The 11,266-nt window shown below is 35.6% G+C and overlaps 1 protein-coding gene across 1 annotated transcript; it reads left to right on the top strand.

The window, feature by feature from the left end:
- Window positions 1-6: 6 nt before the first annotated feature.
- LOC131784796 (ribosomal protein S6 kinase-like 1) lies at window positions 7-10,975 on the top strand. The gene is made up of 15 exons (XM_059101625.2): window positions 7-214; window positions 735-770; window positions 1,308-1,425; window positions 2,478-2,593; window positions 3,031-4,126; window positions 4,463-4,581; window positions 5,061-5,165; window positions 5,403-5,450; window positions 6,392-6,478; window positions 6,559-7,184; window positions 7,691-7,818; window positions 8,278-8,360; window positions 9,155-9,250; window positions 9,576-9,606; window positions 10,147-10,975. The coding sequence occupies exons 1-15, from the start codon at window positions 119-121 to the stop codon at window positions 10,233-10,235; spliced, it is 2,874 nt and encodes a 957-aa protein (XP_058957608.2). The 5' UTR covers window positions 7-118; the 3' UTR covers window positions 10,236-10,975.
- The last annotated feature ends 291 nt before the right edge of the window (window positions 10,976-11,266 follow it).

Raw genomic sequence — 11,266 nt, 5'->3', positions numbered from 1 at the left:
AAGATCATTATCACTCTGGGAAGCGAGGTTGGGGTCTGGTAACTAAAGATGGCGGCCAAGTTACTGGATGCGCCGGATATACTTTGCAACAGCTTGACATGAAAACTTTATACTTGTTATGGCTCAAAAGGATGACCAGTGGATCCGTCTTTTTAATGTATCGGACCCCAGAAGAGCTTACGCCGGTCACACTTTGTACAAAGTCACTTCCAAGGTATCTGAATGTATCTTGTCGGTAAACGCTCTCTTCAGCTATTCCTTTCAATTTAGATCTATTTTCATCAGTTCGTTGAAAAGTAAATGTTTTACTTTTGTTCTTTATATTCATAGCTGAGAAAGTAACTTTTATCTCATTTTGATTGCCGTTTACTTAAATTTATGGGGAAATTTAAGCTTGGAATGATTATGCCTGATGTGATAATTAAATAACCCGTTGTCGATTCGATCGTTACATACGATCGATGTTAACATTGATGTTTCTCCTGTGTAAGATGCAATACCCCTATTTCTACATTCATAGTCCCCATTTATCACTTTCGATCTGCAATTTTACAAAAAAGAAATTTCTGATAATGTTAGTCGATACGTTGTAACATTCAAGACTACATGCAGTGTATACTGCTGTTTACCTGTCATGGTTTTCCTCATTTGATTCAAGGTTGTCTTTAGAGGCTGGTTAGGCTTGCTTCTCATTACTGGGTATTAATGTTTTTCATTTATTTTCCATTTGTAAGGTTTTTCAAAAGGATTTTCCTGAAGGAGCGACAGAGGTTTGTTCATTCTAAGTGCATGCTGTGAAAAGCCAGTCTACTAAAAAATGTTCTTGTGTAATGATCATATTAATTGAAATATTTTCTTAAAATATAATTTCAATGTTATAAAGTTAAGCTAGGTTAAATTTCTGATGTTTTCGTGGATAAGGGTCATTTCCTGAGCAGCAGCTGGTAATCAAATAGTACTAAGATTAAGCTAAATAAGTGATAATTTTATCAAAAACTTTAGGAAATTACTTTTTCTGGAAGAAACCTTCTAGTTGTAAATAGGTAGACAAAGAGTGACCTATTTTAAATGTTTTGAAAAACGTCTCAAATTTAACAGGAGGCAGATCAGTTGATCATTTGTGGAGTGTAGTTGGGGAACCTAGAACAAAGCTAGCTTGTGGTAGATTATGAGGAATTGATCCACTGCATCACTTGAACAAGGACCACTGAATCACAAAATTCCTATGCTATAACCAGGTGGCCACACTGTTTTTTGTGTATTCTATCATCAATATAAAATTGTTTTTTTTTTCTTTGGTAATACAGATCTCTGTTTGGAGACGATTCAGTGACTTCAAGAAACTCCACAGAGAGCTTTTAAAGATTTACACTCAGAAACATGCACAAGACAAGTTTCCTCCTTTTCCTAAGGCCACATTCTTTGGTAGGTTAACTCTTTAACTCCCATGAGTGACCAAGACAGAATTTCTCCTCACAATGTCAATATTACATCAAGCATATGAGTGATGAGAAAAAAGAAGAATTTCAATAGGGGGATCATTTGTTGATCCAGTACCAAATTCTCAAAACTGATCTCATAAGAACTGTATGGCAAACAGTAAAGCTAATGAGATTTTTGGAGTGAAAGGGCTCTCTCATTTATTCCTAGCATCATGATCAAAGTACTAAAACATATTTTTGAAGGCTGTTCTTGATGCATCTACAGACTGAAGAAAAATGTGTCAAATCTTTTAGCACATTTCACTTTGTTTTTGGACATAGATTTAATCATAGCTGTCATACAATAAAATTGACAACCAAAAAGGACAGCTATGAGAGAGAAGATTATCCAGATACAGGTTCTGTTACATGCCTCATCAATCTTTTGGCTCCTAGAAGTGACCAGTACATAGATTCTCAGTACATTGCTTGACACAGTGTCATGCTTCAGCTTACACATGTAATTAAAATGAAGAAAGAAAATTGTTCATCAGGGGGAATGGTCATGGAATGACATCAATTTCTTAGCAAAGAAATGTAAGGTTATTCTTTTGGCAAGGAGAATTAACTTTTGGGAGTTAAACCTTTAATTCTCAGAAGTGATTAACATGAAATTTCTCCCTATAATAACCATACATTATTAAGCAAACAGGTAATGAGAATATTCAAACTAATCAGGTGGAAGTTGTTATCTTGATCTGACACCAAATTCTTGTAACTAATTCACAAGGAGATGTGTTGCAGCTAGAGGGGAGAATTAACTATCAGATCTTGGTACTTAAATGGTCAGAGGGTCTAAAGAAGGTAGATAAGGTTAATGGTATTTTCTGGCTGTGCATGCTGTTAACACTAATAATGAGCAGTGTTGTCTTAGGTAGAGTGTCCCTTACAATCTATGGTCCACATGAATTTCATGTTCTAAAAACTTTCAAACCAGTTATGTCAATGGGCGTGAATATAGAAGCAACTGAATTCAGTAAATACATTATACTGTAGGTCGTTTTGACGATGCAGTTATTGAGGAAAGAAGGAAAGCTTCCTTAGAACTTTTGACATTTGCAGGAAGTATTCCTGATCTCTTTACAAGCCAAACATTTGTGAAGTTCTTTGAGGTATGTGATCATAAATTTTGTTAACATGAATTTATCTTAATATTACTTTAAATTTGTGGCAATTCTCTGAATACTTCTGTTAACCCCTAAGAATGACTGGCTTCTAATTTCTCCTAACAGTGTCATTCCTGAATAAAATGTTAAGGTCACAAGAATAAAGAAAATGATCACCAACTTTTAGGAGCTCCTGAATGTCAAACAAAATTCAGGTTGTCATTACCCTAACAAATGCCAACTGGTCAGTGAGGAGAATATGAGTACTGATGTAAAGGTGTAAAGGGTTAATGATACTATCATAGACTGGTTTTGCTTTTCGTTTTCAGAAATTCATCTTTACCAGTAGAGAAAGTACTTAATAATTACTCATTTGTCAATGGAGATTATTCCAGCCAGAAGGTTTTTTTTTTCTTAATTCCATCTGTATTTATATATCTTAGGGGGCATTCCCTGACAACCAAGTTTACAATGATTGTGTTGCAAGCAGAGAAAGTAGCTTATCTGACACAGAAGGTGACATTATTAAGGACAGTTCCTCTACCAGAGACTCAGTAGATACCAGTAGATCTGGTAATACGGTTCAAAACTCACAAGGGGATAATTCTGAAGAGTCATCCATTCTTGGTGGAGTGTGGCTTCACAAGCAGCCATCTCTGTCAGAGGGTCTAGACATTCTTAGCTCAGATGAAGAGGAAATTGATGGACAGACACCAGATGGTGATGCAAGCATTGGAACGTCGCCAGCTCTTACTGAACAGTCAAGTAGGAAAGCTGATCAGAATGAGAGAGAGGAACAAGATGATGTTTTTACCCATGATATCAATGCAAGTTTAGAAGAAAAACTTGAAGATGTGTCTGACAAACATGATCGTTCAAGTAGCACAGAGCCTCCTCGTTGGCTTGTGAGAGCAATTTCCATTTGTAGTGAGGGAGAGGATCTTGAAATTCTTGCTTCTGAAGCTGATGAAGAAGAACTGAGTTTTCCTCAAGCTTTTTCTGACCACAGTCATTGTGAGGTAGAGGAGCAGAGTACTGTCGATGACTCAACAAGACAAGAGGAAGGAAATCAATGTACCGATTCTCAAAATGGTCCTCATCTACAAGAAGTTTTATCAGATACCTCAAAGTCTTTAGACCAAGGTTCCAAAAGTAATAACTTAATGTCAATTGTATGTGAAACTGGAATGAACTGCAAGACAGAAATGATTCGTGACAAGACATCACATTCAATCAATAATGATCCTCTAGAACCTTCTGATTCTTCATGTTCAACAAAGGATTCAAATTCAGCTAGCTCTGTAGATGACAGACAGTCATTTATAGGTGTCAAGAGAGATACAGGAAACAACAAAATAGTACGCCCAAGAACTGTTTCTGATCTGACAAACATCTGCATTGATCCTAAAGAAAGTGACTATTTGTATGCTGCAGGACACACTATACACAAGGCACTAGACTGTGAAGTGAATGGGAATTATGAAGAGGCATTCAGCTTGTACAAGACTTGTGTTGGTGTATTATTGAGTGGTGTACAAGGTACTTTTATTATAAATGAAGATCACAAAAAATTCAATAACACATAGAATAAGTGGAAAGCCTCCCTTGCTAAATCAATAAACCCCTCACTCTCTCCTCCCTGCCATTTGAAAAGAAAACAGTATTTGTTGTAAGTTATTTTTTGATCTGGGTAGTAAACATGTAGCATTTACCTGCAACTGATAGCGTTTGACTTATTATTTAGTTTTTGTTTTGAATGTTACTTTACTGGTCATTTGTTTGATTGTGAATTTTTTTTTTAACTTACAATTATAGTTTGTGCCTAGAGAGTGAAAGAAAGTGAGATTGCAAAAATATTTGGCTATTTTTCTTAAGGTGAAAAGGATGTTAAAAGGCGAGAGGCAGTGAGACGTAAGACTGCTCAGTACCTGTTGAAAGCAGAAGCTCTTTACAGCACATACCTAGCTGGAAATGATTCTTATGAGAAATCTGAGGTACATGTAACTACTAATTGGTTAACTTAAGAATTATGTGGTTAATTTGGAAGTGGAATTTCATAATCTTCCGCATTTAGAATCTAAGTCATAAATTTAATTACTATAAAGTGTGCACTAAATAACCTTCAACAGATTATACAGTACTGTTGTGTCAGTTTGTCTGCAAAGAATCTATTGATGTTGTATTGAAAAGTTTCAAGTTTCTCAGTTCGTTGAAGTAATGGCTAATAGATGTGTATCCTAGAGGCTTGGGTCCTCAGTAAAATGTATTTGAATTTCAGTGAATTACTTGTAAATTCCTTTGCCTGGGAAATGCTTCCCTCAACAAATAGCTGGCAAAATATTTATACACTGACAGGTTTCAAATTTAAGTTTTCAGATGAGAGTGTCAAGAAATCCACTCTTAACCTGCAAGAAAATAGGATTTTCTCTTCATAGTGAATGCATATCAAGGAGGGATTGAATTTATCTTGTAGGATTCTTCTCTATCACATTCTGGGGATTTAAGTCAGTCTGATGACCTTGAAAAATTCAAGGACCTCACTCTCGCAGACTTTAAAGTTATGGGAATTGTTGGCAAGGTTAGTCAGGATTGTAAAGCTGAGACTTTTTATTGCATTTTAAGCTAACTAATTACTAATTAACAAGTTGCTCTGCAGAAAATTACCTTTTTTATCATATGACTTTCCCATTATCCCTTATCATCAAAATGACTATCCTAGCTGTTCAGCTGAGGTGGTCAGTTGACTTAATACATAATGATTGTAACTTTGCACAGAGGTTTTTTTCATCTTGCTCATGTGGACTTACATTTATAGGTGATGCTTGTTGAGAACAAACATACTGGGGATACATATGTGGTCAAGGTAAGTTTTGGAAAATAGTGATGAACAAGAAATTGAAAGTAAAATACAATTGTGGACATAAAGTATGTAACTGAGGCCTCAAGTGAACTAACTTCAATCCTTTTGCTTCCCCAAAGAAGTGCATGTGGCAATCTAAGTTATTTTGAATTATTATGTCATTTTGTTGCACCATTCCCATTCAACTTGAGGTTGGTAGTTGTCTGTCGGTAACCTGTTGGTTAGCTGTCGGTAGACTGTTGGTAACCTGTCGGTCAACTGTCGGCCGACAGTTGACCGACAGTCGGCCGACAGGTTTTTTGGGGAGCTCTTCTTCACAATTACCCTGAAGACTGTACTTTACCTATTTTAACTTGTAACTCTTAAACAAAAGATCTAAAGCTGTGGCACTGATCGATTGAGACCTCATGACCTTAAAGCCTGATTCACAGATGGTAGTTTGGTAGTGTGTCACAAGCATGGGACAAAGAAAAAATTCTGAGTCCCCATGAGGAATCGAACCTCAGATCTTCAGATTCTGTGCTCCATTGCTCTACCACTGAGCTAGAGACTCTATGGTGAGCAAGGTCTGTTATATAACATATAACATGCATCCTGCATAATGCAAAAAGTATCATGTTTGTAAATAGAACAAGAGGGATTGTAAGTTTTGAGCTCAGTAAAGAAATAACAAAAGATGTTTTTCATCGGGTACTTCCTCAAAATTCCTTTGCACTGAGCATTGTCTCATACCATCTGAGAACCAGACTGCTGTATATAACCATCAGTGATAAATCATAATTTTATTTAGCATTAGATCTGAAAAATGCATCATTCACTATCAATTGATAATTTTCTTGGGAAGGTAAATTATAATTTCCTCCTTTTGCTTTTCACCATTTGTGAAAACATTTATGTATAATTAAATTTTTTATCTGAGGTAATTTTTTTTGGAAAAATTTCAGGCACTGTGCAAGTCAGGACAAACAAGATCAAACAACAATCCTCAAGGAAGTGTGCATAAGAGGAAGAAATCTGTTCGGCGTCTTTATGTAAGTATTTAAAGTTCTGTTGTTACACCCTGAGAAGTGTATTCCATTTTGAGCATAACCACTGTCTTTTCATTTTTTAGGGCAAGTATCCAAATATTGTGCAACTGTACAGGTACTTTGAGACAGCCACAGGCATTTATCTTTTACTAGAGTATGCACGAGGAGGAAGATTGTGGAATCATCTTTCCTGTTATCAGCGCAACAAGGAGTCACAGGATAACCTGATACGAAGTGTCAACAGAAAGTTTACCAATTTGAAGAAATCTGCAGCTGAACATGTGACTTTGGACATGGCAAATGCTGCTCCTCTTTCTCAAAGCGAGGTGGCTCACTTGGAAAGAGAGGTCATACCAAATGATAAAAAATTGGAGTATAGAACTTCTATTGAGAGTAATTCCTCATCTTTGCAAGACAGCAAACATTCTTCAAAAGTTACTCAAAAAGCTGTTGAAATGTTAGATACTACTGGAAATGGAAATGACCATCACATTTCAGAACCACACAGTTGTAACAATGAGGAGCTCTTAGCAGAAAATGAAGATCTAAGGGAAAAAAAAGCCGCACATGATAAACAATCACTTTTTGTGAAACTAGATGAGTATTTTGCTTCTTCAACTCAGAGTGTACCAGATGAACACAAAAGAGTTTGGGCAGCAGAGCTTGTGTTAGCTGTTGCTTACTTACACACAGCAGGGATTATTTGCAGGTACAGTTATCATGACTTAAACTCATTAACCCTTTAACTCCCAAGATCTGATTGTTAATTCTCCCCTCTGGCTGCTAAACATTTCTTTGTAAACTGGTTACCTGCAGGAATTTAGTGTTAGATCAGGATCACTACTTCTAACTGATAAGTTTGAGAATTCTCGTTACCTGTTTGTGGGATAATGTATGTATAATTATTATAGGGGGAAGTTACATGTTAATCACTCTATGGAGTTATGGTTGGGAGTGAAGTCTGTCTGGTTCATGGTGCCCTTTTCTAGAGCAAGATGCCTCACACTGAGAGTTGGGATGGTCTCAACTCTTCCTGGGGAAAAATGTTTATAGACAGTATTTTTGGTTATTTCTTTCTTCCCTTTGTTTTGACAAGGTCTTTGTACAATGGTTCCCCTGTAAAGCATCGTACCTCAAAATTAACTGTGTTGGAGTGCATTAACTTGTTTTTGGATCATAGAATATTGACTGAAACGGAGCTTTGAATTTTAACAGAGATTTGCACCCCAAAAATGTTCTTCTTGACGAAGAAGGCCACATCCTTCTCACTTACTTTGGTTCATGGGAAGATACAGATCACATTCCAGATGAGACAGCAATGAATCACTTTTACTGTGCTCCAGGTAATGATCTTTTGGTAAATATTATGATGCTGACATTAAACTTAGATGTTATTTTAATTTATGAATGATGTTTCACCAAGCCTTTAATAATTGACTCAATAATTATGTTAAATTACATATTCCAACATGATTAAAAAGATTGGCAGTGTAAACATACCCTTCTCCTTTGGATGTCCATCGACTTTTAACTAGGGAGATAGATACAGATGTTTCGTACACTTATATGTTGTGCATTTATTTGATATGTAATAGTATCTGCTATCAGTCTTTAGAAGGTTACATCAAATATAATTAAGTTAGGTAATGCATTGCCAAGTCACTCAGACAGCTCCCAACAGTTGTAAAGTTTTGATCTCCTACAGTAATTACAAGGCCAGGTGTCACATGTAGTTTTGATCTACTTATTATTTAAGTCTTGTTGAAGCTTTTGGTGACTTTTTTATATTTTTTTTTCAACAGAGATATGGCAAGTTGATGATGTAACTCCTGCTGCTGACTGGTGGAGTGTGGGTGCTCTGCTTTATGAGATAATCACAGGGCAGGTATGAGCAGGATGTTTGTATTTTTTGCATGTATTCGATATCTATTTAAATTTTGTGCTGTAACTGGAAGAAGATCATTCCAGCACCTAAGTGCAGTCTTACTCAGGACATGCTTGAGGCATCAAACCTTTCACTGCCAGAAGTGATTAACATGTAACTTCTTGTCTTGTTATGAACATGGGACAGAGAAATAATTCTGAGTCACCACAAGGAGTCGAAGATTCTGTGCTCTCATGCTTGTGACAAGATGAAAAACATCTTTCTCTTGACTATTTCTCTACTGCGCATAAAACTTACCATTTTCTTACTCTATTTACAAACATGACACCATCGAAATCGCTGATCCTAGCAGTATGTAGGATGCATGTGATATATGAACTTCATAATAGGCCTTGCTCACCATAGAGTTTCTGTGGCTCTTAGTGGAATCTGAAGGTGTGAGGTTCGATTCCTCATGGGTACTCAGAATTGTTCTCTGTCCCATGCTTGTGACAAGATGTAAAACATCTCTCTATATTTTCTCAAAACTTAACATCTTTCTTATTCCATGTAACTTCTCCTTATGATATCCATTAGATCTTGGGATTTAAATGGTTAATGTTACTATTGATGATAATAACATGAACAATCCTCCTTCGAGAGGAAATTATAATTGTTTCTCTTCTATTACTGAAAGGGAATTAGAGTCTGCTCTGTTGCTGATCAACTTGAGGCTAATTATTCAGCACCATGTAAACCCATTGTTCATTTGTGTAGCTTATACTAATGTTGATTGTTATTGATACTCATTGCAGGCACTGTCAACTGCACATCCCTGGGGAATAAGAACTCATACTGAATTACATCTACCCAACAAAGTCTCTCCTGAGGCAAAATCCCTTTTGAGAGAGGTGAGAGACAAAGAGTAAACTCTACTTGTAAACTACTTCTACTTGTAAACTCTACTTCAAGGTTGAACTTGGAATGCATATTTGTTATTTCAATGAGTTCTCTTTTGCTGTATAGCTATTAATAGGGGCTCATTGCTTTGATTTTCAATGTGATCATTTTTACTTTCTTTTACAGACCATATTAAACTTCTTGAATGGCTTCTAAATAATATTATGTTATTTCTGTTTATCCTCTTCATTGGTGAAGATTTTCCAAATACACATGACACTTTTGAGGTGTCAATTCCACAAAAAAGATTTAATTTTTAATTTTTTAATGTTACAGCTTCTGAGAGTCACACCATCTGAAAGACTGGGTGAGTTCTGTTTGAGTTTTGATACATGTTAGTACATTGTAGTAACACTGACACTCTTCATAGAGTTTCAAAGGACTTTTTCGTTGACTTATGTGACCCTTTCACTTCTAAGAGTAACTAGTATCTAAACCTCCTTTCAATATCACCCCTGAATCAAATATTAGGGTCACAATTAACCCTTTGACTCCCAAGATCTGATTGTCAATTCTCCCCTCCAACTATTACATATTTCCTTTTAAATTAGGTACGAGAATTTGGTGTTAGATCAAGATAAACAACTTCTACTTGATATGTTTGAGTATTCTCATTACCTGTTGGCTGGATAATGTATGGATATTGCAGGGAGAAGTTAGATGTTAATCACTTCTGAGAATTAAAGGTTTAAGAATGAAGGAAGTGATAGCAAACTCAAGTAACTCTTGACTGTAGACAAATTCCTCGTCAGCATCTCAAGAAAATGTATTGAGAACAGTATAAAGAATATGCATTGAGTACGCCCAATATGATAAATAACATTAATTTTTTAACTATTTGGTGTAGGTTCTGGTGTGAATGGTGTCGAGGAGATCAAGTCACACCCGTTCTTCAGTGGAGTCAACTGGACATGGTTGTGTTCAAGAATCAATTAAAAATAACTGATCCTGAAAATAATAATTTTAATTCATAATACAGATTGAAAAAGATGTAATGATAAGTGTAAAGTACCCAATGAAATGAAGATAAAGAGTTCAAATAATCAATTTGAAATAAGAACTATGTCAAAATTTGAAAATTTTTTACTGTGTAATTATGTGTACAGTATTAATGCACAAAAAAGGTATAAATTGAAAGTAAGAAGCTCGAAATTTACTATCTTTCTTATTCTGTGTACACACATGATGTCTTTGAAATTGCTAATCCTAGCAGTACAGAGCAGCATGCAGGATGTGTCACTTATAAGGTTGCAATGGCCTAACTTACCACAGAGTCTCTGACTCAGTAGCAGAGCTTTGAATACAAAGATCTGAGTTTTAATTCCTCATGGGGACCCAGAATTTTTCTTTTTCTACACGCTCCTGACATGACAAAATATTTCTTAAAAGTTTATCTTTCTAGTTGCAAGTCTCCTCCTAATTTTTTTCCCTTGAACACTAGTATTATTTTAGTAAAGATGGCCTGCCATCATTTACTAGTGATGGTTTTTTTTTAAAAAAAAGCAATTTTTCAACATCAGGACATTTTCAAAGAGAAAAGGGATGATTGATTTAATTCATAGATTTAAGACCCAGAATGTGAAAAAAAAATTATTGCTGGTGGTGCTGAAAATATTTGTTCATATGTAGTCAGTAAGATAGGAGGCACAACCAATAAATTTTGTAATTTTAAGCTAGCATGACCTAGAAAGTGTCATCTTTTCTGTAAACAATTGATGCTATAAGCAGTGTAATTTTCAAATGGGAAGTCAATTTAAATTTTTAGTTGGAAGCAGTCTTAAGATCAAAACAATCATGAAAGCTTCAAGGGGAATAATGAAGCAAAACTTTCTCCTGTTTTTTTTTCCTGAAAGAACTGAGAAACTTTTTGTTGGTAACAGACAGTTTTATCACCGTTACTGTTTTAGTTGGTAAACGACTTTTTAGCCAAATAATGGAGCCCATCTGGAACTATTACTTTGTTGAAC

This window comes from Pocillopora verrucosa, chromosome 7 (assembly GCF_036669915.1).
Source record: "Pocillopora verrucosa isolate sample1 chromosome 7, ASM3666991v2, whole genome shotgun sequence".
Taxonomy (NCBI): Eukaryota; Metazoa; Cnidaria; class Anthozoa; order Scleractinia; family Pocilloporidae; genus Pocillopora; species Pocillopora verrucosa.
Note: the sequence above shows the minus strand (reverse complement) of the source record. Positions and strands in the feature narration are given on the sequence as shown.

Coding starts and splice junctions, on each gene's coding strand:
- LOC131784796 (XM_059101625.2), top strand. CDS start 119: ATGGCTCAAAAGGATGACCAGTGGATCCGTCTTTTTAATGTATCGGAC. Junction 2,594..3,030: donor CATTTGTGAAGTTCTTTGAG/GTATGTGATCAT, acceptor TATATATCTTAG/GGGGCATTCCCTGACAACCA. Junction 4,582..5,060: donor ATTCTTATGAGAAATCTGAG/GTACATGTAACT, acceptor TTTATCTTGTAG/GATTCTTCTCTATCACATTC.